Genomic DNA, 25,920 nt, shown 5'->3' with positions numbered 1-25,920 from the left:
AGCACGTGACACTCCTCTTCACTGCTGCTTCTCACAGCTCAAGGTCCTCTGCTCCACTACCTTGGAGTCTCATCAGCTACTTCATCTGCTGGCTTCGAAGTTCTCAGCAACTTCTTCCCCAAAGACAAACCTGCAACCCATCGACACTCCAATAAAATGTTCCCCTTTAACACATAAACAAAAATAACCACACAATATGCTTGCCTCAAACCTCTATCTGTCCTCTACATACAGTGAGAGTGGACTCCCCCGCTTTGGGCGGGTCCATACTCCACCTCGCCTGGCGGCGGTCCTCACTCGCTGGGAGGGTCTTCCTCCATCAGGAGCCGGGCTCCCTCAGTCGTCGGTCAGAGCTCAGAGGGGATGGACGTCGCTCCGTGCTCCTCCCTCTTCACTCTCCTATTTCAGGCTTTCTGCCTTATTAAAACATGTCTAACTTATAAATAAACATTGCTACTGTCGCTGGGCACACGACCAACTACAAGCAATCACAATGAACTGGCGTATATCGTGCTTACCACAGATTAACTGATCGAGGGCGCTTTCCCTCTGACGGCGTCTGGTCAGGGCGCTCCACACAGCCCACGAAAATGCCTCTGAGTAGCTTATTAAACTCTGCTCGTCGACCAGGACTTGATACCACAACGTTCCCAGCTCGATTCCACAGCTGGCACGTCTACACACTTCTCTTCTCTTCGAGATATATCACTAGGGGTTCCCTTCTGGCGGGAGCTCACGGAGCGCAGCTTCCCCCTGCGATGTCTGGCACTCAAGTGAGGTCAAGGTCCTCCGGAAGCGAGCCTCACGCCTCCAGCAAAATGTCCACATCTCCTCGCCAGTCATTTATCTATTTCCTTACTTACTGCCCATAATCTTAAATTGTTATACATCTTCAAGCAACTATTTTACATATGCGTTATTACCTCAATATTTACTAGACCTCCTAATCAGGTCAGGCTTGCTGAATAACTCTCAAGGAGGGAGACTCGTTTCTCCTGTAGGCTGAGATCATAACACTATGTAGCACCATCAAATACGCAAAATAATCAGAGGGCGCTAAATATCACCAAGGATGCTAATACGAGAACAAAAACGCATAAGGCGAACGATATCAAAAGTATCCGAGTCACCAAGAATTCTATCGAGGGACAGGTGACCGCGAGGGGCGGTCGGAAAGCAAGACACATGCTCGTCCTGGATGTCAGGACATTCAAGAAGGACATGCACGACCGTAAGAGGGACAATGCAACTAGGACAATAAGGAGCAGGGCGGCGCTCCATCAAGTGACCATGGGTTAAGCGAGTATGGCCAATACGCAACCTCGCCAGAGCTGTTTCCCACCGCTGGTTACGGTGGAAGGAGGACGGCCACGAGGAAACACAACATTTAAGAGTACGTAGCTTCTTACCAGTAACAGACAACGAAGAAGCCTGCCAACGGGTAAGGACTGAGGAATGGATAACCGGGTCAAAGTCAGAATACGGAATGTCTTTACGAGAGATGGGACAAGAGCGGACAGCTTCCTTGGCGGCAGGATCCGCAAGCTCATTTAAAGACACACCAATATGGCTGGGAACCCAACAAAACTCAACCGACTTAAATTTACTGTGAACGAGAAACAGCCAATGCTGGATCTCGACAACTACTGGATGAACCGGATTAAAGGACCCGAGAGCCATGAGGGCACTACGAGAGTCAACAACAACTACAAAGGAAGACTGACAACGAGAAATCAGGAGACGAAGAGCATAGAGAATAGCATAAAGTTCCGCTGTAAAGATGCTAGTCTCCGGAGGCAAGCGACACATATAAGTGCGATCAGGAAAAACAACAGAGTAGCCAACACCGTCCGCTGACTTAGACCCATCGGTGAAGACAGAAACAGAGCGGGAGTGAGAAGAAAAGTGCTCGAGGAAAAGGCGTTTTAGAACCATAGGAGGGGTAAAAGCTTTAGTGATACGGGTCAAGGATGTACAAAACCGCGGGAGAGGGACCCTCCACGGGGGCAAAGAAGGAACAATACGAGGAGAAACATCAGAAATACGAATGGAAAGAGAATCCTGTAGGCGAGATAACCGGACAGAAAGAGGGAGGTGGTGAAGAGGAACAGGAACCGCAGGAGGGGTTAAAGCACGACAGAGGCGAGAGGAAGGATGTTGCAAGGACCGCGCAAGATAGCGAAGACAGTAGCGATCACGGCGGTCCTGGAGAAACAGGAAGCCAGTGTCAACATACAAGCTAAGGATGGGAGTCGAACGAAAGGCACCAGAACTGAGGCGCAACCCAGTATGGTGCAAAGCACCAAGACGGCGAAGAGTAGAAGGAGAAGCAGACGAGTAAGCAGGGCAACCATAATCGAGCTTAGACAGGACGAGAGAGGAATGTAAAGCAAGGAGAGTGCGCCTATCTGCCCCCCAAGAAGTATGGGACAAGACCCGAAGGAGGGTAAGGGACTTAGAGCACTCTACACGGAGGTAAGAGATATGGGGAGACCAAGACAAACGAGTGTGAAGGAATAACCCCAAAAGCTTCGTGGAATCTTTGTATTCAAGGGGATGACCATAAAGAGACAAAGAGGGACGAAGAACAACCCGTTTCTGCGTAAAAGTCATGGCACAAGTCTTAGAAGTAGAGAACTTGAAGCCATGATCTGTGGCCCAAGACGACACGGCACCAATTGCAAGTTGAAGCTGGCGTTGAAGGAGAAGCGAATCATCACCCTGACAACAAAGGGTAAGATCATCGACATAGAGAGCAGAGAAGACACCAGAAGGAAGAGAGGAAAAAAGACCATTGAGGGCAACCAGAAAAACAGTAGTGCTCAGAACACTACCCTAGGGCACACCTTCGTATTGCTGAAAAGAGGGAGAGAGAGTGGTACCAAGGCGCACCCGAAAGGAACGACGAGAGAGGAAGTTGCGGAGAAAAAGAGGGAGATGACCACGAAGGCGAAAAGAATGAAGTTGAGATAGGATATGATAACGCCAAGTGGTGTCGTAAGCCTTTTCCAGGTCAAAAAGGACGGCAACAACGGAGGTCTTCGCAGCAAAAGCAGTACGAATATAGACCTCCAAGTTCACCAGGACATCTCTCGTGCTGCGGCACTTGCGGAAACCAAATTGAGAAGGGGAGAGGAGGTGATGGTGTTCCAGGAACCACATCAGACGAACGTTAACCATACGTTCAAAGAGTTTGCAGACACAACTTGTGAGAGCAATAGGGCGAAAGTCCTTAGGGGAAGTACCCAGAGACCCCAGTTTGCGAACAGGGAGGACAACGCCATGGAGCCAGTCCTCAGGGACTGACGACGACTCCCAGATCCGATTATACAGACTCAGTAAATACTGAGACGTGCTCGGAGGGAGATGGCGAAGCATCTCATAATGAATACCATCGGAGCCCGCCGCCGTAGAACCGCAGAGGGCCAGGGCAGAACGAAGTTCAGAGAGAGAGAAGGGATCATTATAGGGAAGCTGAAGATGAGTGCAGAAATCTAAAGGGCGAGACTCAAGGACAGGTTTACGAAGAAGGAAAGATTGGGGAAGATGAAGACCAGAGCTAACAGAAGAAAAGTGGGAACCCAGTACGGAAGCGACCTGCAACGGGTCCGCCACAAGAGTATCATGGAGGTGAAGGACCGGTGAAACATCGGGAACGAACTTACCCACTATCTTGCGGATACGCTTCCAGATCTGGGCCAGAGGGGTTTCTGACGTAATTGTTGAGACATAAGATGTCCAACATTCACGTTTAGCCGTACGGATGGCCCTACGGGCCACCGCACTCGCTTTCTGAAAGAAAAGAAAAGAATCGGTCGTCTGCCTACGGCGGTGCCTCTTCCAGGCTGCACGCTTACAGCGGACAGCCCGAGCACAGTCCGCATTCCACCAGGGAACGCACTTCCGTGGACCCCGGGAGGAAGAGCGAGGGATAGAGCGGAGGGCAGCGTTGAAGACAGTGTCATGAAAAAGGAGGAGAGCGCGAGAGAGAGGCAGAATTGAGGGGTCAGAGAGAGTAACACTGAGGGAAAATAGGGTCCAGTCCGCCTTAGCAAACTGCCACCTAGGGAAAGAGAGGGAAGGGCGAAAAGAGAAAAAGGAAACAAAGATGGGGAAATGATCACTTCCATGGAGGTCATCAAGAACCTGCCACGTGAAATCTAAGTAAAGAGAAGAAGAGCAGAGAGAAAGATCAAGACAAGAAAGGGTGCGAGTCCTAGAGTCCAAATGAGTGGGCTCACCAGAATTCAGAAGAGACAGGGAAGAAGAGAGGAGAAACGGCTCAAGAAGGCGACCCCGGGTATTCGTCAGAACGTCACCTCATAGAGAATGACGACAATTGAAGTCACCCATCAGGAGCATAGGCTCCAGCAAGGAGTCTAGGAGGTGTTTCAAATCAGGAAGAGAAAGCGGGACACTCGGGGGGGGGGGGGAGATAAATGGAACAAACAGTGTACCATTTCCCCACAAAGACACGAGCAGCAGAACAATGGAGATGTGAAGGAAAAAGTAAAGGAACAAAGGGAACATCAGCACGAATCAAAAGAGCAGAAGAATTAGAAGCCCCAGCAACAGCTGGGGGGGAGGGGGAGAAAAAGGAATAGCCACGAAAACGACCAGGACGAGCACCAAGCATCGGCTCCTGGAGACAGACACAAAGGGGCGAAAACCGCGAAATCAGAAGTTGGAGTTCGAGGAAATTAGCATAATAACCTCGAACGTTCCATTGAAGAATGGACAACGACGAGAAGAGAAAGGACAAAAACAGAGAACAAGGAAGAAACAAAGGCAAAAGAGCAACAGAGCACGTTAAAGAATATCAGGGTCGGGATCAGGGTCAGCAAAGTCAGGGTTAGGGGGCATGGGTAAACTGAGCAAAGACGGCGGGAAGGAAACGGGAGAACAGATCAGAGGTGGGCGGGCGGGGTCCGGAGGAGGAGGAGGAAGAGGAGGAGACAACGGAGAGGAGCAGGCAAGGACAGCAGCAGGAAGAGGAGGGGAAGAAAGAGGGGAGCGTACCTCAGCAAGAGCAGCAACTGAGAGGGAAGCGGGGGCTAAAGAAACCTCCATAGCAGGAACAGGGGGCGCAACCACCGAAATGGGAGGGGAAGGAGCGAGAGAGGCAGAAGTAGGAGCCGAGGAAGAAAGCGAAACCTTCTTACCCGCCGGGGAGGAGGAAGGAGAGCATCCAGGTTTACGCTTCTGACGTAAAGAGACAGGTGTCCCAGCAACCACGTACTGGGCAACGGATTCTAGCGTCTCAACAGAAGCAGAACGAGAGCACACATGACGGCCGTTTGGAGAGCGATGGACATCAGCCCGCACTTACAGGCGGCGGGTAGAGTCAAGAGACGGAGGGGAAGGATGGGAAGGAGGAACGGAGGGAGACGAGGAAGAAGACACAGGAGACACGACAGACCGGGTAGAAGGTAGGGGAACCCCAGACAGAGGACCAGAGGATCCTTCGGAAGAGAACCCAAAGGAACAGAGGAGGGGGCAGTGGGCGCATCAGGGTCCAAGGCCCGGAAACGGTTACGAGTCTGAGGAAGGCGGGAAGGACGAGGAGAGGAAGAGCGCAACACGCGAGCATAAGAGATATTAGCATAAGGCGGGAGCTGGCGAACCTGGCGTCTCGCCTCAGGAAAAGATAAACGCTCCCTGTGCTTCAAGTTGAGGACGGCTGCCTCAAGCTTGTAATGGACACACGCACGGGAGAAGGCAGGATGGGCCTCACCGCAGTTGAGGCAACGAGCCTGGGGAGAATTGCACTCCGACTTAGAGTGACCTTCGCCACCACACAAAGGACAGAGAGACAGTCCCGGAACAGCGGAGGGCACCATGCCCAAACCTCCAGCACTTGTTGCAGAGCCGAGGAGACGGAATGTACTCCTGGACAGAGCACCTGGCACCAGCAAGAATGACAGAGGGTGGAAGGGTCCTACCATCAAAGGTAATCTTCATAACCCGGAGGGGTTGACGGCGACTACCAAGAGGGGGACGAGTAAACGTGTCCACCTGGAGAATACAATAGCCCTGGGCAGCAAGGATATGTCGAATATCGTCGAGGCAGTCGCGCAGGTCCCGAACACTGGTCGAAACATGGGGCGGGAGCAAAATAGTGCCAACACTGGCATTCAACTGAGCGTTCTTCGAGACCCGAACAGGGGTCTCGCCAAGGCAGGATAAGGCAGCCAAGCGGGAAGCAGCATCCTGAGAAGGAGCAGCAACGACACGTGTACCGAGACGAGTGGGGTTGAAAGTAACGGAGGCATCCACGGAATCAACAAGATGTCGATGGAGGGAGAAATCGTCAGGAGGCGCAGAATCAAGAGGGAGGATATCAAAATATTTGGCCCACGAAGCGGGACCAAACAAGGCTTGATAGGTAGCAGAACTGGAAGGAATCGAGCGAGGGCGGCCGTGACGAGGACAGCGGTGAGAACCTCCAGAGAGAGAGGGGTTAAAAGGCGCAGTAGTTACAACTAGAGAAGGAGCGCGCCAGGGGACGAGGTGGTCACCACTGGGGGCTTGGGGCTCGACCCAACCACATTGGAGGGAGGGGAGCCAGGGGAAGGAGTCAGAGAGGCCAAAGGAGGAGCAAGGTCGGGGCCCAATGCAGCGGAGGCTACAGAGCTCGGTCTTCCAATACGGACCGACTCGGGGGCTTCGTCGCCCACCCCCACGAGCCTGAGAAGGTTAACCAGAAGCAGCCGAAACGGGTTATCATCATTACGAAAAGAAAAATCATTCACGAATGTGCCCCCACACCCACCATGGAGCCACAATTAGAGGCAGGACACCCAACAAGAAGCTATCGCCGATCTTGCCGGGGCCTCCTAGGGGTGCGTCGTGAGTATACGCCCCACAAACGCCACCTTAAGAAACCGACAGTCCGTCGAGATCGGGTTCAGTGACGAAAGGGGGATTGGCAATAAAAGGTTCCCCTCGCTCTCTACGTCGGGTACTACAGTTCTACGGGTGCAAGAGTATGCCCCCTCAAGCACCCGGGCGTCAAAATAGAGGAAGTCCAAGGGAAGAACCAGAACGAGCAAAAGGTCGGCAGGAAACGGCAAGCAGATAGGAGAAGAGGGGGGAGAAAAACGAAACAGAAGGAAAAGTAAGTAAGTAAGTAATTATCAAAAGAAGGCACCAAACCGGGAAGGCTATGTAGCACCATCAAATACGCAAAATAATCAGAGGGCGCTAAATATCACCAAGGATGCCAATACGAGAACAAAAACGCATAAGGCGAACGATATCAAAAGTATCCGAGTCACCAAGAATTCTATCGAGGGACAGGTGACCGCGAGGGGCGGTCGGAAAGCAAGACACACGCTCGTCCTGGAAGTCAGGACATTCAAGAAGGACATGCACGACCGTAAGAGGGACAATGCAACTAGGACAATAAGGAGCAGGGCGGCGCTCCATCAAGTGACCATGGGTTAAGCGAGTATGGCCAATACGCAACCTCGCTAGAGCTGTTTCCCACCGCCGGTTACGGTGGAAGGAGGACGGCCACGAGGAAACACAACATTTAAGAGTACGTAGCTTGTTACCAGTAACAGACAACCAAGAAGCCTGCCAACGGGCAAGGACTGAGGAATGGATAACCGGGTAAAAGTCGGAATACGGAATGCCTTTACGAGAGATGGGACAAGAGCGGACAGCTTCCTTAGCGGCAGCATCCGCACGCTCATTTAAAGACACGCCAATATGGCTGGGAACCCAACAAAACTCAACCGACTTAAATTTACTGTGAACGAGAAACAGCCAATGCTGGATCTCGACAACTACCGGATGAACTGGATTAAAGCACCCGAGAGCCATGAGGGCACTACGAGAGTCAACAACAACCACAAAGGAAGACTGACAACGAGAAAGCAGGAGACGAAGAGCATAGAGAATAGCATAAAGTTCCGCTGTAAAGATGCTAGTCTCCGGAGGCAAGCGACACATATAAGTGCGATCAGGAAAAACAACAGAGTAGCCAACACCGTCCGCTGACTTAGACCCATCGGTGAAGACAGAAACGGAGCGGGAGTGAGAAGAAAAGTGCTCGAGGAAAAGGCGTTTTAGAACTGTAGGAGGGGTAAAAGCTTTAGTGATACGAGTCAAGGATGTACAAAACCGCGGAAGAGTGACCCTCCACGGGGGCAAAGAAGGAACAACACGAGGAGAAACATCAGAAATACGAACGGAAAGAGAATCCTGCAGGCGAGATAACCGGACAGAAAGAGGGAGGTGGTGAAGAGGAACAGGAACCGCAGGAGGGGTAAAAGTTAAAGCACGACAGAGACGAGAGGAAGGATGTTGCAAGGACCGCGCAAGATAGCGAAGACAGTAGCGATCACGGCGGTCCTGGAGAGACAGGAAGCCAGTGTCAACATACAAGCTAAGGACGGGAGTCGAACGAAAGGCACCAGAACTGAGGCGCAACCCAGTATGGTGCAAAGCATCAAGACGGCGAAGAGTACAAGGAGAAGCAGACGAGTAAGCAGGGCAACCATAATCGAGCTTAGACAGGACGAGAGAGGAATGTAAAGCAAGGAGAGTGCGCCTATCTGCCCCCCAAGAAGTATGGGACAAGACCCGAAGGAGGGTAAGGGACTTAGAGCACTCAACACGGAGGTAAGAGATATGGGGAGACCAAGACAAACGAGTGTCAAGGAATAACCCCAAAAGCTTCGCGGAATCTTTGTATTCAAGGGGATGACCATAAAGTGACAAAGAGGGACGAAGAACAACCCGTTTCCGCGTAAAAGTCATGGCACAAGTCTTAGAAGTAGAGAACTTGAAGCCATGACCTGTGGCCCAAGACGACACGGCATCAATCGCAAGTTGAAGCCGGCGTTGAAGGAGAGGCGAATCATCACCCTGACAACAAAGGGTAAGATCATCGACATAGAGAGCGGAGAAGACACCAGAAGGAAGAGAGGAAAGAAGACCATTGAGGGCAACCAGAAAAAGAGTAGTGCTCAGAACACTACCCTGGGGCACACCTTCGTATTGCTGAAAAGAGGGAGAGAGAGCGGTACCAAGGCGCACCCGAAAGGAACGACGAGAGAGGAAGCTGCGGAGAAAGAGAGGGAGATGACCACGAAGGCCAAAAGAATGAAGTTGAGATAGGATATGATAACGCCAAGTGGTGTCGTAAGCCTTTTCTAGGTCAAAAAGGACGGCAACAACGGAGGTCTTCGCAGCAAAAGCAGTACGTATATAGACCTCCAAGTTCACCAGGACATCTGTCGCGCTGCGGCACTTGCAGAAACCAAATTGAGAAGGGGAGAGGAGGTGATGGTGTTCCAGGAACCACATCAGACGAACGTTAACCATACGTTCAAAGAGTTTGCAGACACAACTTGTGAGAGCAATAGGGCGAAAGTCCTTAGGGGAAGTACCCAGAGACCCCGGTTTGCGAACAGGGAGGACAACGGCATCGAGCCAGTCCTCAGGGACTGACGACGACTCCCAGATCCGATTATACAGACTCAGTAAATACTGAGACGTGCTCGGAGGGAGATGGCGAAGCATCTCATAATGAATACCATCGGAGCCCGCCGCCGTAGAACCGCAGAGGGCCAGGGCAGAACGAAGTTCAGAGAGAGAGAAGGGATCATTATAGGGAAGCTGAAGATGAGTGCAGAAATCTAAAGGACGAGACTCAAGAACAGGTTTACGAAGAAGGAAAGATTGGGGAAGATGAAGACCAGAGCTAACAGAAGAAAAGTGGGAACCCAGTTCGGAAGCGACCTGCAACGGGTCCGCCACAAGAGTATCATGGAGGTGAAGGACCGGTGAAACATCGGGAACGAACTTACCCGCTATCTTGCGGATACGCTTCCAGATCTGGGCCAGAGGGGTTTCGGACGTAATTGTCGAGACATAAGATGCCCAACATTCACGTTTAGCCGTACGGATGGTCCTACGGGCCACCGCACTCGCTTTCCGAAAGAAAAGAAAAGAATCGGTCGTCTGCCTACGGCGGTGCTTCTTCCAGGCTGCACGCTTACAGCGGACAGCCCGAGCACAGTCCGCATTCCACCAGGGAACGCACTTCCGTGGACCCCGAGAGGAAGAGCGAGGAATAGAGCGGAGGGCAGCGTCGAAGACAGTGTCATGAAAAAGGAGGAGAGCGCGAGAGAGGGGCAGAAGGGAGAGGTCAGAGAGAGTAGCACTGAGGGAAAATAGGGTCCAGTCCGCCTTAGCAAACTGCCACCTAGGGAAAGAGAGGGAAGGGCGAAAAGAGAAAAAGGAAACAAGGATGGGGAAATGATCACTTCCATGGAGGTCATCAAGAACCTGCCATGTGAAATCTAAGTAAAGAGAAGAAGAGCAGAGAGAAAGATCATGACAAGAAAGGGTGCGAGTTCGAGAGTCCAAATGAGTGGGCTCACCAGAATTCAGAAGAGACAGGGAAGAAGAGAGGAGAAACGGCTCAAGGCGGCGACCCCGGGTATTCGTCAGAACGTCACCCCAAAGAGAATGACGACAATTGAAGTCACCCAGCAGGAGCACAGGCTCCGGCAAGGAGTCTAGGAGGTGTTTCAAATCAGGAAGAGAGAGCGGGACACTCGGGGGGAGATAAATGGAACAAACTGTGTACCATTTCCCCACAAAGATACGAGCAGCAGAACAATGGAGAGGCGAAGGAAAAAGTAAAGGAACAAAGGGAACATCAGCCCGAATCAAGAGAGCAGAAGAATTAGAAGCCCCAGCAATGGCTGGGGGGGGGGGGGGAGAGAAAGGAATAGCCACGAAAACGACCAGGACGAGCACCAAGCATCGGCTCCTGGAGACAGACACAAAGGGGCGAAAACCGCGAAACCAGAAGTTGGAGTTCGAGGAAATTGGCGTAATAACCTCGAACGTTCCATTGAAGAATGGACAACGACGAGAAGAGAAAGGACAAAAACAGAACAAGGAAGAAACAAAGGCGAAAGACCAACAGAGCACGTTAAAGAATATCAGGGTCGGGATCAGGGTCAGCAAAGTCAGGGTTAGGGGGCATGGGTAAACTGAGCAAAGACGGAGGGAAGGAAACGGGAGAACAGATCAGAGGTGGGCGGGCAGGGTCCGGAGGAGGAGGAGACAACGGAGAGGAGCAGTCAAGGACAGCAGCAGGAAGAGGGGGAGTAGAAAGAGAGGAGCGCACCCCAGCAAGAGCAGCAACCGAAAGGGAAGCAGGGGCCAAAGAAACCTCCATAGCAGGAACAGGGGGCGCAAGCACTGAAACGGGAGTGGAAGGAGCAACAGAGCCAGAAGGAGGAGCTGAGGAAGAAAGCGAAGCCTTCTTACCCGCCGGGGAAGAGGAAGGAGAGGAGCCAGGCTTACGCTTCTGACTTAAAGAGACCGGTGTCCCAGCAACTACGTACCGGGCAACGGATTCCAGTGTCTCAACAGGAGAAGCCGAACGAGAGCACACACGACGGCCGTTAGGAGAGCGATGGACATCCGCCCGCACCGACAGGCGGCGGGGAGAGCCGATAGATGGAGGAAGAGGATGGGAAGGAGGATCGGAGGGGGACGAGGAAGGAGACACAGAAGACACGACAGACCGGGTAGAAGGAAGGGGAACCCCAGACAGAGGACCAGGAGGAGGATCCTTCGGGAGAGAACCCAAAGTGACAGAGGAGGGGGCAGTGGGCGCATCAGGGTCCAAGGCTTGGAAACGGTTGTGAGTCTGAGGAAGGCGGGAAGGACGAGGAGGAAGAGCGCAACACGCGAGCATAAGAGATATTAGCATAAGGCGGGAGCCGGCGAACCTGGCGCCTCGCCTCAGGAAAAGAAACGCTCCCGGTGCTTCAAGTTGAGGACGGCTGCCTCAAGCTTGTAATGGACACACGCACGGGAGAAGGTAGGATGGGCCTCACCGCAGTTGAGGCAACGAGCCTGGGGAGAAGCGCACTCCGACTTAGAGTGACCTTCGCCACCACACAAAGGACAGAGAGACAGTCCCGGAGCAGCGGAGGGCACCATGCCCAAACCTCCAGCACTTGTTGCAGAGCCGAGGAGAAGGAATGTACTCCTGGACAGAGCACCTGGCACCAGCAAGAATGACAGAGGGTGGAAGGGTCCTACCATCAAAGGTAATCTTCACAACCCGGAGGGGTTGACGGCGACTACCACGAGGGGGACGAGTAAACGTGTCCACCTGGAGAATAGAATGGCCCTGGGCAGCGAGGATATGACGAATATCGTCGTGGCAGTCGCGTAGGTCCCGAACACCGGTCGCAACATGGGGCGGGAGCAAAATAGTGCCAACACTGGCATTCAACTGAACGTTCTTCGAGACCCGAACGGGGGTCTCGCCAAGGCAGGATAAGGCAGCCAAGCGGGAAGCAGCATCCTGAGAAGGAGCAGCAACGACACGCGTACCGAGACGAGTGGGGTTAAAAGTAATGGAGGCATCCACGGAATCAATGAGATGTCGATGAAGGGAGAAATCGTCAGGAGGCGCAGAATCAAGAGGGAGGAGATCAAAATATTTGGCCCACGAAGCGGGACCAAACAAGGCTTGATAGGTAGCAGAACTGGAAGGAATCGAGCGAGGGCGGCCGTGACGAGAACGGCGGTGAGAACCCCCAGAGAGAGAGGGGTTAAAAGGCGCAGTAGTTACAACTAGAGAAGGAGCCGCGCCAGGGGACGAGGTAGTCACCACTGGGGGCTTGGGGCTCGACCCAACCACAGAGGAGGGAGGGGAGCCAGGGGAAGGAGTCAGAGAGGCCAAAGGAGGAGCAAGGTCGGGGCCCAATGCAGCGGAGGCTACAGAGCCCGGTCTTCCAATACGGACCGACTCGGGGGCTTGGTCGCCCACCCCACGAGCCTGAAAAGGTAAGCCAGAAGCAGCCGAAGCAGGGGTTATCATCTTGACGAAATTACGAATTCACTCACGAATGTGCCCCCACACCCACCATGGAGCCACAATTAGAGGCAGGACACCCAACAAGAAGCTATCGCCGATCTTGTCGGGGCCTCCTAGGGGTGCGTCGTGAGTATACGCCCCACAAACGCCACCTTAAGAAACCGACAGTCCGTCGAGATCGGGTTCAGTGACGAAGTGGGGATTGACAATAAAAGGTTCCCCTCGCTCTCGACGTCGGGTACTGCAGTTCTACGGGTGCAAGAGTATGCCTCCTCAAGCACCCGGGCGTCAAAGTAGAAGAAGTCCAAGGGAAGAACCAGAACGAGCAAAAGGTCGGCAGGAAACGGCAAGCAGATAGGAGAAGAGGGGGGAGAAAAACGAAACAGAAGGAAAAGGAAAAGATGCCCAGCAGAATTGGAGAGGACGGCAGCAGGAGCACAAGGCTAGAAAAGGACAGAGGACTGTCCCAAGGAGCATCACACTCCGGCAGCCGCCCACTAAGCCCCCAGACGGCGACAACGAGCTGAGCGGGGAGGGGGTGGCACCGATCAAGCCAGGGCTCCCCCTAGGGGTGCATCGCGAGTATTCGCCCCACAAACGCCACCTTAAGCTTGTTTTGAAAACTCTGTGACCAAACAGGCCACCTCGTCTCTTGGCACGGTTCAGTCTAGTTGTGACTACTGCACCTTTTAACCCCTCTGTCTCTGGGGGTTCTCAAGAAAAGAAGTCTTTCACAATTGGTAAAGACAGCGGCATATGGCTGCAAAAGGAAAGGACTGACCCATGGAGCATCACTCCAGCAGCCGCCCACTATGCCCCCCCTCCCCCCCCCCTCACGGAAACAACAGGCCAAACAGGGAGAGGGGGGAGGGGGAAAAAGAGCGTAGAAGGTCACCGTCGACCTGACAGTCTAACTGTTATGTTATAGTTTCCTCCCACTGCCAGCGACATCACAGAAGCCGATAGTTCACCCAGTCACATGCAGGGTGATTGGATGAAGCACACCCATCCAACACTTGATTATTTAGAAAGGAGGGATTGCCTCTTGTTACATTGCCTAATACGAGTAAAAATGTGATTACTGCGTTTGGGGAAGACAGCCACTGCTTTAAACAGCCTAGTGAGAACAGGTTGCCTTACAGTCTAGTCAGCACTACACTGCAGACCTTTCCAGCATGTAGATGTCGGCAGCCTACCTTTGTCTATCTAACCAGACTAGAGTTTACAACCTTGAAGGTCTCCACATTGACACTCTTCCCCCTTTGCCTAACACTCCTGTATACCACACAAACGTGTTTGTGTAAGATGGTCACTATTGACAAACTTCTTCTGAGAAAGAAAACAATGATTTTGTGCATTTATAGCATTGATATTACTACTCTATTTTTATACAGTATGATTTTTATATTAATTAATAGGGTTAGAAGCTTACTACCATTAGTTACAATATTACAATAATGAGAACAATTCATGGAGAAGAACTATTGAGCGTAGAAGCGGGGAGCCTCACAGATGACGCGCCTCAGATGGAAACACGAGGAATCGTGCCAAGTGACTCCATCGTTATAATGGTTGTTTAACACCGCTAGACAGTCCTCGTTGCCTTCATCGTTGTCTGGTTGTGGCAGTCCTCGCCTGGGGAAGAGTAGTGGTGGTCAAGGCCATGATCCTTACCAGTCAACACCAATAGAGTTGTTTACCATCAACAAACTAGTTCTCACCTGCCAGTGCTAGACCAATTAGAGTAAGGAGAGGAAGTGCCAGATAACCACGACCAAGACCTCGAGTTACGCTTGTTGCCGCTCGTCCAGATGTCGCTGATGTAGTCTGAAATGTAACATTTCATTACGTCCAAGTAAATCACGCAAGGCCAAGTTAAACACCAAGACCAGCTTGTCAACTTACGTGCAATCATGAACCTGGAAATTAACTCTTGCTTCCTGTTACTTTCAATACTGACGGCCTGGAAGCCGTTGCCAAGGCCAGAGCAGTAATAGGTAGCTTGCTCCCAGGTGTAGAGTCGACCAGAGTCGTGACACCATGAGAAGTGATACGCTCTGCCATCTTCTACCTCGTCAACCTGACAATTAGGAATATACATTATGTGGAGGCTCACGTCAAGTACCATTTAACCTTAAAACTGCTATATCTAAGGATAAAACCTTACCAGGGGTTTAGCAGCATGGTTGCACAGAGATGAAGTTGGGCGGAAGGTAAAGGGAGGTAGTGGTGGAGATACTTTTTGATCTTGAGGAATGAAGACCTCAGGCTGGCTTGGTAGTTGTGGCGGTAGTTGTGGGAAGGGTTGATGTGGTTGGATGGGGCTGCCTTCAGATACGAAGACGTTTCGAGTTGAGGTAACGAATGGCCTGGCAACAGTGACTCCCAAGATGGCGGGAGCAGCGTCGTTCCTAATGAAGTACTGGGCCCAGGATGGCATCACTGCCGCTGTCATTACCAGAAATATTATGGCAGTCATCTGTAATTAGAGTAACATTCGAAAAAATATTTTAATAAACGCAAGTTACAACAATAGTAGCTTTTAAGGGGAAGTTTAATGGGGCCGAGCAGTTTAAACCCGACATCTAACGTTACCTTATGTTAATTTATGATTTCACTTTGGATATTTTTTTTCTTGCGCAAAATTTAGTGTATGCTTCTTTAAATCTAGTCTAAATATATTAAACTAGTTAAAGATTTGAGCAGTAAAGTGCCATGAACAAAACATTGCTCAACATAGTAGCTATCTAATGTTCACAGTAATTAATCATTTTAGAGATACAACTTTTCCAGCTAGAAGTTTTCATCGACTTTTGCACTATTGTCAGAAATAATCTATGTTATAGACCCGATCTCTGGCCTAGGAAATTACAAGAGCACGTTCAAAGCAAAGTTTTAGCGCCAATGGGTCTGATCATCAGCTTGATTACTATAAAATGCATGTAATGAAAATCTAATTAAAAATATTTACCTCCCCCCAGCCTCTTATTTAAGTTAGTGTCTAATGTAAACTGAATACTATAGGCGAGGTTTGGTTCTCTGTCCAGGTATATGCTTGGTTGGACAAGTTACTGTACATTAGGACGAGTGTCCTGTTAGTCTAATACAATCGCTTGCTATTTGCATAAACTTTCTGTAGAGAGTAAAGGGGCCCCATCTTTCATTACCCTAGAAAGCTTCAACGGATATGGAGAGACCAATTCCATGCATACCACTTCCAGGTAGGCACGCTCGTCCACACGTAGCAGTGAGTTATCATCGCTGGCAATTCAGGGTGCCCATATCGTTGGGCCAAGAACATTGGCAGCTTTACTGATCATTTTGACCGAAGTGAAATTAGTACACTTAATCTAAGCTTTATTTCATGGATCAGTTTTCTGCAATGTCTGTCTTTCAGGTTAACACATATTTATCAAAAGGTTTGGAGTGTGCTGGGTGATAAATCCTTGGTTCCGCAATTTCATGTAGTTGTTGTAGTCGTTACGCCATCCCAATCACCAACCCCCCCCCCCAAAAAAAAAAAATAAATAAAAGCTTTTTATTATTGCAATTTTCAGAAACTGCGATGATATCAGTTTCATGCAGCAACAAACACCAGCAGGTAAAGTTTTTACTAGTTATGTTAGTACATAAAACAATTGTGTAGCGCTTCAAGCACTACCATATTTAAGACGGACAAGTATTTAATATAATGTCAGACGGATGCAAGAGCGAAATTGTGTTACTTAACATGTATAGCATTAGCAAATACCGTCTACTTGCATCCACTCGAGATATAAGGTTAATCATTGTGATGACAAGATGATTGGAGGGGGGGGGGGACGGGTTAGAGACAAGTCATTCTATAAATTAAATTTGATTTAGATTAAGTAACCGTTTATGCAACTTGTGTGAAATAAGATGTCATACCTCACAGTGCAGAGGGTATGTTGAATTACAAGCTTTCTTGCAACACTTGTCACGTTAACCGCTCTGCAATTTAGTTAGGAGGGTACTCAAAGATTTAACTGCTCAGGCCAGCGATTGGCATGTAATGAATTTGAGCCAAATGATTAATTCAACTCTAAGTCATGGCCGATTAGAATTTTTCCTGTGTAAGGAGCAGCATTTTAATTGCAGGTTCCCATGCGACACATTTTACGTACTGTCTACTCAAGCAACGTAAAGCTTGCCTTGTTGAGAGGGTAAATACCAACTAAAAGTTTAGTTGCCATTCAAGAACCAGTTCGATTCAAGTAGAGCATTTAAGAATTCTATTACAGTTATAGGAATGATATTAAAAGATCTTACTCAGATTTTTTAACAGACTTAACACTAAGGGCAATTTAGCGAAAGATAATCCAGTACACAAGATATAAATTAAGGATATATCAAATAGCTGGCGATTGTTTAATTGATATCTGTGTGACTTAAGGACGTTACCAGTTTGGTCATGATGGAAATAAAAATAATTTTTTACATCAATTGTTATGAAGTACGTTTAACAATGCAACATCTACCATAATACTTGTTAGGTTACTTAAAAAATAATTACCCAAATAAACATAAAACATAACTAATTCTACAACAAAACTTAACAAAATACAAACCTTTGCTATAATACAACGTCTTTCTGTGAAGGTGAGGATGTAACTGACACACCACGTTGCCAGCTCCCACTTTTATACTCACCACACTGCTTCTCATTGGTTAATAATGTCTGCTGCAACAGTTCCTTCTTGGCTTGTAATTGGCTACTCCTCAACAGGGGTCCAAAACGATAGTTACTCTTGCCGCTACGACCATAAGATGTAAGTTGTTAGTTGCCGCTGCCAGAAGTGGCCAGTTGCTGCTGCCAGAAGAGACCATTAACAATATCAACAATGCAGGTAAGGGCCACTTAACCCCATAACTAACCGAACATTACTTGATCTCCTTCACTGTTATGTAGATTTTGTTTATATATTTATTATTTATAATCAATTACCTTATTGTTAATTACAACATAGATATGAAGAAGAGAGGGATGAGAGGAAGACTTGCGCTCTTAAGACAAACTCACAGAGTGTTCACCTGGCTCTGGGCAGAGGCGGACGTGTCGCCTGTGAGTTCCTGTTTTACTGACCCGTGGTAGTTTGTGTTCGTGAGCAGACCCTTGGGGCCGTGGCGGCTGGAAGGATGGCAGCCCCCTGGCGGCCCCCCTCCCCTCTGTGAAGCGAAAGGGATATCGTTGGCCTAGAATTTACTGGCCCAGCATCTTACCCGGCAGTTGAAGTGGTCATGTTGCGGGTGGATGTGGCATCTGTGTACGGCGTTCAACTTGTATCCGGGCATCGAGCTGTTGTGAAATTCTGCTCCACAGCTGTGTATCATGACTTTCTGGATCACTAAGACGGGAGGATGTTTACTCTGCCTGAGGGTTGTGATTCGATAGAAGTGTCGGACAGGTGCAGTGAGACTACCTATGTGGCAGTTCATGGTGCTCCCTTTGAGTTCCCGGACTCCCATCTCCAGCGACACTTTACCCAGTATGGGCGGGTCTTGAGTGTCCCAATGAGTGCAGTCTCCATTGGGCAGTGGAAGGGTATCCCGAATTGGACCCGCACTGTGGCTCTGCACTTGAACACCCCATCCCTTCATCTTTCCTGCTTCTGGGCTTCATGGTACACGTATTCTATGGGTGTTAGCCCCAGACTTGTTTCCGGTGCAGACTGTCAGGCGATCAGGCTGCGGGTTGTGATGCGAGATGGGTCGGGCCTTCAGGGAGGAAGACTTTTCCCCGTTGGCAGTCCTGGACTTGTCAGGAGGTGCTGCTGTGATGAATGCTACTTCCCATTCGTCTGTTGCCCCATTGCCGGTCTCTGGTGCCAGCCTCGATGTGACTGGGGGTGTATGTGTCGGGGTGATAGATAGTGCATCCCCGGCTCCCGCACCTCAGCCACCTTCCTGCCCTGTCTCATGTCCCGTCTCCAGTCGAGTCTCCAGTTGTGTCTCCTGTGGTGTGTGGTCTCGTGTTCCCGGTCGTCCAGCCTGCGCCCCGGCCTGTACTGTTTCTGGCAGCTGTGTCTTCGGCCCGTGTCGATGTGCAAGCATTGAAATCTCCAGCAGTGTGTGGTCCTGTTCCCTGGGTTGTTGAGGCTGCGATGTTGAGTGATCGTGCGCTGCGTAGAGTTGCACGGGCGACCAGAGGTTCTGCTACAGTGCCTCCTGGCGGGGGTGATAGTTCCGACAACCTGCAACCTGTGACCAAGCAATCGGTGAGAGCGTTGAGTCTATCTCCACCTCGTGGTGAGGCCTGGGCCGACGTCCGGGATTTTGGGGACTCCGGAAGCTTGTCTTCTGTGGATGGTGATGTGGAGGACGATGTTGGAGTGCCTGCTGCTCCTGTGGGCCGTGTTGCAATGGTGATTGGTGGTGTGACGATTACCTAGCCCTGATTCTGTGTCTTTTCCAGCTGGCTCTGCTTCTCCGGCTGTTGGTTCCCTGGGTTGGAAGGGTGTGGCACCGGCCGAGGTTGCAGGAAAGGGTGGGGACTTGGTGCTGGTTCTTAAGAAAGATTCTGTTCTGGCGGCCCCCGTGTCTCTGGCGTTCATATCTGTAACCTTCCGCGCATCTGCCCTCAGTGATGCCGACTGCTGCACAGCTGCCATCTGCTCAGTCGCCTTATGTTACTCCGCCCCCCTGTGGTGTCGGCCCCCTGCACCACACGGGGGTGGTGCAGGGTTGGTTGTGTGCAGGGAGTAGTTGTCTCCCCTGCGACTCTGGCTGCTATGTTGCCGCCCTCTATTCGATCGGCCCCTGTGCTCCAGCCCCTTGAGGTTCCACCGTCTGCGCCGACGAGCTCTGTGCGACCTCTTCCCGTCACCTCCGCCCTCGTGGTGGAAGGCGTCGAGCTGGATGTTCCTGACTTAATGCATCGACCTCGAGGATCACGTAGACACGTTAACGTGTTTGCAGAATTGTGGGTTTGGTGGGATGCATATACGAAGAAGTACCCGCGGCGTCTATATCATATATATGAGGATGATTAACTGTGTGTGTGGTTCTTGTTTTGTGTTGCTTTATTTCTTTATTTGTTTTGATGTGCTCTGGGCTACGGGTTATTTTTTGTGTGTTTCTTGCCTGGTTCTTGTTGGGCTATAGTGCTCTGCTGTTTCTACTTTTCTGACTGTATTTCATTGTAACATAAACATATGTTACCAATTAGTGTTTTGTACGACTTTTGTCTGTGAATATTCCTGTTGTAACGTTTGTTCCTGCGTTTCTTGCCTTGACAATGTGATTGATGATGTTGATGTTTTTCTATTGTTGTATTTGTGTTTTCCCAAATAAAACGAAAAAAAATTCCTTTGGCCCTAAGGAATGACCTTTCTGGAACCCAGATCACAAGTTCACTATTGTAGCTACTATTTATGCTAGAACAGACACATGCGTCTATACTAGCCAGTTTATTAGATATCTACCCCATCACTGTCTGGCCCTTTGCCGCCGTGAGGGGGCTTGGTGGGCAGCTGCCAGAGTGTGATGCTCTGTGGGTCAGTCCTCTGTCCTTTTGCAGCCTTATGCTCCTGCTGCTGCCTTTAGCAATTTTGCCAGACCCCTTTTCATTTTCCTCGTCTTTCATTGTTCCCCTCCCTCTTCTCCTATCAAATTGTCATTTCCTGCTTACCTTTTGCATGTTTTGATTATTCTTCCAATCTTCTTTTGTTTTGACGCCCGGGTGTTTGAGGAGGCATACTCTTGCACCCGTAGAACTGTAGTAACCAACGTCTCGAGCGAGGGGACCCTTTTATTGTCAATCCTCCTTTTGTCACTGAACCCGCTCTCGATGGACTCACAGTTCTTAAGGTGGCATTTGTGGGGCGTATACTCACGACGCACCCCTAGGGGGATTGGCGATAGCTTCTTGTTGGGTGTCTTGCCTCAAATTGTGGCTCCAAGGTGGGTGTGGTGGGGCACATTCGTGAATGAAAATTTTTTCCTCATTTACATGGCAGCTAATGTTTCAATTGTACCTTCTCAGGCTCGTGGGGTGGGCGACCAAGACCCCGAGTCGGACTGTGTTGGATGACCAGGCCCTGTAGCCCCCGTTGCATTGGGCCCCGACGACCTGACTAATTCCCTTAGCTCCCCTCCCTCCTCTGCGGTAGGGTCGAGTCCCCAGCCCCAAGTGGTAACCACCTCGTCCCCTGGCACGGCTTCGTCTCTCATTGTGGCTACTGGGCCTTTTATCCCCATCTCTCTCTGGGGGTTCTCAACGCCGTCCCTGCCACGGCGCACTCGCACGATCCCTTCCCGTAATAACACTTACAACGCCTTGTTTGGTCCCGCTACGTGGGCTAAATACTTTGATCTCCACCATCTGGATTCTACTCCTCCTGACGATTTCTCCCTCCATAAACACCTTGTTGATTCCATAGAATCCTCTGTTACTTGTAACTCCACCAGTTACGGTATGCATGTCGTCGCTGCTCCTTCTCAGGATGCAGCTACTCGCTTAAGCGCTTTGTCCTGCATTGGAGAGACCCTTGTTCTTGTCTCCAAAAACGCTCAGTTAAATGCCAGTGTTCGCACTGTTCTCCTTCCACACCATGTTGCAACTGGTGTTCGGGATCTCAAAGATTGCCATGAGGATATTAAACATATCCTCGAAGCCCAAGGCCATGCCTCCAGGAGGACACGTTTATTCGACCCTTTCGTGGTCGCCGCCGTCAGCCCCTTCGAGTTGAAAAAATCGCCTTTGATAGTAGGTCCCTTCTGCCCTCTATTATTCTTGCTGGTGCCAGATGCTCCGTTCAGGACTACATTCCCTCTCCTAAACTTTGAAATAAGTGTTGGAAGTTCGGGCACGGTGTCCTCAAATGCACCAATATTGTGTATCTGTGCCCCATGTGTGGGGACGATAATCATTCTAAGTCCGAGTGTACTTCTCCCCAGGCTTGCTGCCTCAATTGCGGTGATGCCTACCCTACCTTCTCACGCCCATGTATGCACTAAAACTCGAGGAAGCCGTCCTCGACATGAAGCACCGTGATCGTCTGTCTTTTCCTGAAGCGAGACGCCAAGTTCGTCGTCTCAGCCCTTTCGCGGGCGTCTCCAATGCTCGCGTGTTGCGTTCTACCTCTCCTCGTCCTTCCCATCTTCCTCAGTCTCACAACCGTTTCCAGGCCTTAAACCCGACCACACCCACCACCTTCTTGAGGTTACCTTGAGGTTACCTTGAGGTGCTTCCGGGGCTTAGCGTCCCCGCGGCCCGGTCGTCGACCAGACCTCCTGGTTGCTGGACTGATCAACCAGGCTGTTGGACGCGGCTGCTCGCAGCCTGACGTATGAGTCACAGCCTGGTTGATCAGATATCATTTGGAGGTGCTTATCCAGTTCTCTCTTGAACACTGTGAGGAGATTGCCAGTTATTCCCTTTATGTGTAGCGGAAGCGTGTTGAACAGTCTTGGGCCTCTGATGTTGATAGAGTTCTCTCTCAGAGTACCTGTTGCACCTCTGCTTTTCAACGGGGGTATTCTGCACATCCTGCCATGTCTTCTGGTCTCATGTGATGTTATTTCTGTGAGCAGGTTTGGGACCAGCCCCTCTAATATTTTCCACGTGTATTTCCTCCCTCCCTATTCCTTTGCCTCCTGTCCCGGATGGTCTCCCTCCCGGTTCTCCATCTGGGATTTCCCCCCATCCTACCCAGTCCACCATATTTCCTTTGTCTTCTTCCCCATCTCCTCCCACTCTTTCTTCCCGACCCTCCCCCCAGTCTCTTGACCCTCCACGCCACCTGTCTGTCCAGGCTGATATCCATCATTCTACCAGCAATCTTCGTGTTGTTCGCTACCGTTCTTCTTCTCCTGCTGAGACCATTGAGTCTGTCATCCGGTACGTTGTTACTGGACCGCCTGTTTCTTAAAGTCAGAAACGTAAACCTGGCTCCTCTCCTTCTTCCTCTCCAGTGGGTAAGAAGGTTTCGCTTTCTTCCTCACCCCCTCCCTCTGACTCTGTTACTACATCCCCTCCCATTTCAGTGGTCGAACCCCCTGTCCCAGATAGGGAGGTTTCTGTTGCCCCCGATTCCTTCATGGTTGCTGCCCTTGCTGAGGTGCACTCCCTGACTTCTGCCCCCCCCCCCTCCTCCAGCTGTCCTTGCCTGCCCCTCTCAGTTGTCTCCTCCTCCTCCGGACCCCGTCAGTCCGCCTCTGGTCTGTCCTCGTGATCCCTTCCCTCTATCCTTACTAAGTTTACACATGCCCCCTAACCCTGATTTTGCCGACCCTGCTCCTGATCCTGACCCTGATCCTGAGATTCTTTAATAAACTCTGTTCTTCTATACCTTTATTCCTTTCTTGTTATCTGTTACTGTCCTTTCTCTTTGGTAATATCTACTCTTCAGTGGAATATTCGTGGATTTTATGCCAACTTCCATGAACTCCAACTTCTAATTACACAGTTTTCACCGGATTGTGTTTGTCTCCTGGAACCAACGCTTGGTGCTCGTCCTGGTCACTTTCGTTGTTATTCCTTTCTTTCTAACTTAACTGCTCTCTTAATTCGATCTGATATTCCCTTCGTCCTCCTATTTCTTCCATCACCTATCCATTGTTCTGCTGCCCGTGTTTTTGTGGGTATATGATATAAAGTCTGTTCCATTTATCTCCCCCCAAATGTCCTGCTTTCCCTTCCTGATCTTAAGCACCTCCTGGACTCCTTGCCAGAGCCGGTGCCCCTTTTGGGTGATTTCAACTGTCGACATTCCCTCTGGGGCGATTCAGCTGACAAACACCCGAGGCCGTCTTCTCGAACCGTTCGTCCACGTTTCTTCTCTATCTCTTCTGAATTCTGGTGAGCTCACTCATGTGGACTTTCGAACTCGCACCCTTTCCTGTCTTGATCTTTCTCTCTGCTCGTCGTCCCTTTACTTAGATTTCACGTGGCAGGTTCTTGATGACCTCCATAACAGTGATCATTTCCCTATCCTCGTTTTTTTTCTCTTTCCACCCTCCCCCTCTCCTCCTTTTTTACCCTCCGTGCTACTCTCCCTGACCTCTCCTCTCTGCCTCTTCCTCGTGCCCTCCTTCTTTTTTATGGCACTGTAAGCGCGCAGCCTGGAAGAAACACCGCAGCCGGCAGACGGCTGATTCTTTTATTTTGTTTCGGATAGCAAGTACGGTGGCCCGTAGGACCATTTGTAGAGCTATATGTGAAAGTTGGAAATCTTATGTTTCCACCATTACGTCCGATACTCCTCTGCCACAGATCTGGAAGAAGATCCACAAGATTGCGGCAAGTTCGTTCCAGATGTCTCGCCGGTTCTCCACCTCTGTGGTACTCTTGTGGCGGATCAAGTGAAGGTCGCGATCGAACTGGGTTCCCACTTTTCTTCTGTTAGCTCTGGTTCTCATCTTCCTCAATCCTTCCTTCTTCGTAAGCCTGGTCTTGAATCTTATCCTTTAGATTTCTGCACTCATCTCCGCCTTCCCAAGGGGCCTCGTAGCCTGGTGGATAGCGCGCAGGATTCGTAATTCTGTGGCGCGGGTTCGATTCCCACACGAGGCAGAAACAAATGGGCAAAAGTTTCTTTCACCCTGATTGCCCCTGTTACCTAGCAGTAAATAGGTACCTGGGAGTTAGTCAGCTGTCACGGGCTGCTTCCTGGGGGTGGAGGCCTGGTCGAGGACCGGGCCGCGGGGACACTAAAAAAAAGCCCCGAAATCATCTCAAGATAACCTCAAGATAACCTTCCCTATAATGATCCTTTCTCTCATTCTGAACTTCAGTCTGCCCTGGATCTTTGCGGATCTACGGCGGCGGGCTCGGATGACGTTCATTATGAGATGCTTCGCCATCTCCCTCCATGTACGTCTCAGTATTTACTGAGTCTGTATAACCAGGTCTGGGAATCGTCGTCCGTCCCTGAGGACTTGCTTGATGCCGTTGTACTCCCTATTCGGAAACCAGGGTCTCTCGGTATATCCCCTAAGGACTTACACCCTATTGCTCTCACGAGTTGTGCATGCAAGCTGTTTGAGCGTATGGAAAATGTCCGTCTGATGTGGTTCTTGAAACACAATCACAACCTCTTTCCTTCTCAATTTAGTTTTCGCAAGTGCCGCAGCACGACTGATGTCCAGGTGAACTTGAAGGTCTATATTCGTACTGCTTTTGTTGCGAAGACCTCCGTTGTTGCTGTCCTTTTTGACCTGGAAAAGGCTTATGACACGACTTGGAGATACCATATTCTGTCCCAACTTCGTTCTTTTGGCCTTCGTGGTAATCTCCTTCTCTTCCTTCAAAGCTTTCTCTCTCGTCGTACCTATCGAGTCAGGCTTGTTAGCACTTTTTCTTCCTCTTTTCGGCAGTATGAAGGTGTGCCCCAAGGTAGTGTTCTTAGTACTACTCTTTTTCTGGTTGCTTTCAATGGTCTTCTTTCCTCCCTTCCTTTTGGCATCTTCTCCGCTCTTTATGTTGACGATCTTACTCTTTGCTGTCAGGGTGATGATTCGCTTCTCCTTCAACGGCTGCTTCAACTTGCGATTGATGCCGTGTCATCTTGGGCCACCAATCATGGCTTCAAGTTCTCTACTACTAAGACTTGTGCCATGACTTTTACTCGGAAGCGGGTCGTTGTTCGTCCCTCTTTGTCACTTTATGGTCATCCCCTTGAGTACAAAGATTCCACAAAACTTTTGGGGTTATTCTTTGACACTAGTTTGTCTTGGTCGCCCCATGTCTCTTACCTCCGTGTTGAATGCTCTTAGGCTCTTAACCTACTTAAGGTTTTGTCCCATACTTCTTGTGGAGCGGATAGACGCACGCTCTTGAATTTGCATTCCTCTCTCGTCCTGTCTAAATTCGATTATGGTTGCCCTGCATACTCTTCTGCTTCTCCTTCTACTCTTCGCCGTCTTGATCCTTTGCACCATAGTGTGTTGCGCCTCAGCTCTGGTGCTTTTCGTTCAATTCCTACCCTCAGCTTGTACGCTGACACTGGCTTTCTGTCTCTCCAGGACCGCCGTGATCGCTACAGTCTTTGCTATCTGGCGCAATCCTTACAGCATCCTTACTCTCGCCTCTATCATTC

At 50.3% G+C, this 25,920-nt stretch overlaps 1 protein-coding gene across 1 annotated transcript; it reads right to left on the bottom strand.

The window, feature by feature from the left end:
- Positions 1-14,210: 14,210 nt before the first annotated feature.
- On the bottom strand, positions 14,211-17,604 carry LOC123764556 (uncharacterized). The gene is made up of 5 exons (XM_045752542.2): positions 17,452-17,604; positions 15,030-15,341; positions 14,768-14,942; positions 14,584-14,689; positions 14,211-14,497 (listed from the first exon to the last, which is right to left on the bottom strand). The coding sequence occupies exons 2-5, from the start codon at positions 15,339-15,341 to the stop codon at positions 14,344-14,346; spliced, it is 747 nt and encodes a 248-aa protein (XP_045608498.2). The 5' UTR covers positions 17,452-17,604; the 3' UTR covers positions 14,211-14,343.
- Between the last annotated feature and the right edge of the window lie 8,316 nt (positions 17,605-25,920).

This window comes from Procambarus clarkii, chromosome 79 (assembly GCF_040958095.1).
Source record: "Procambarus clarkii isolate CNS0578487 chromosome 79, FALCON_Pclarkii_2.0, whole genome shotgun sequence".
In the NCBI taxonomy this organism is placed as follows: domain Eukaryota; kingdom Metazoa; phylum Arthropoda; class Malacostraca; order Decapoda; family Cambaridae; genus Procambarus; species Procambarus clarkii.
This window is presented reverse-complemented; position numbering and strand designations above follow the sequence as displayed.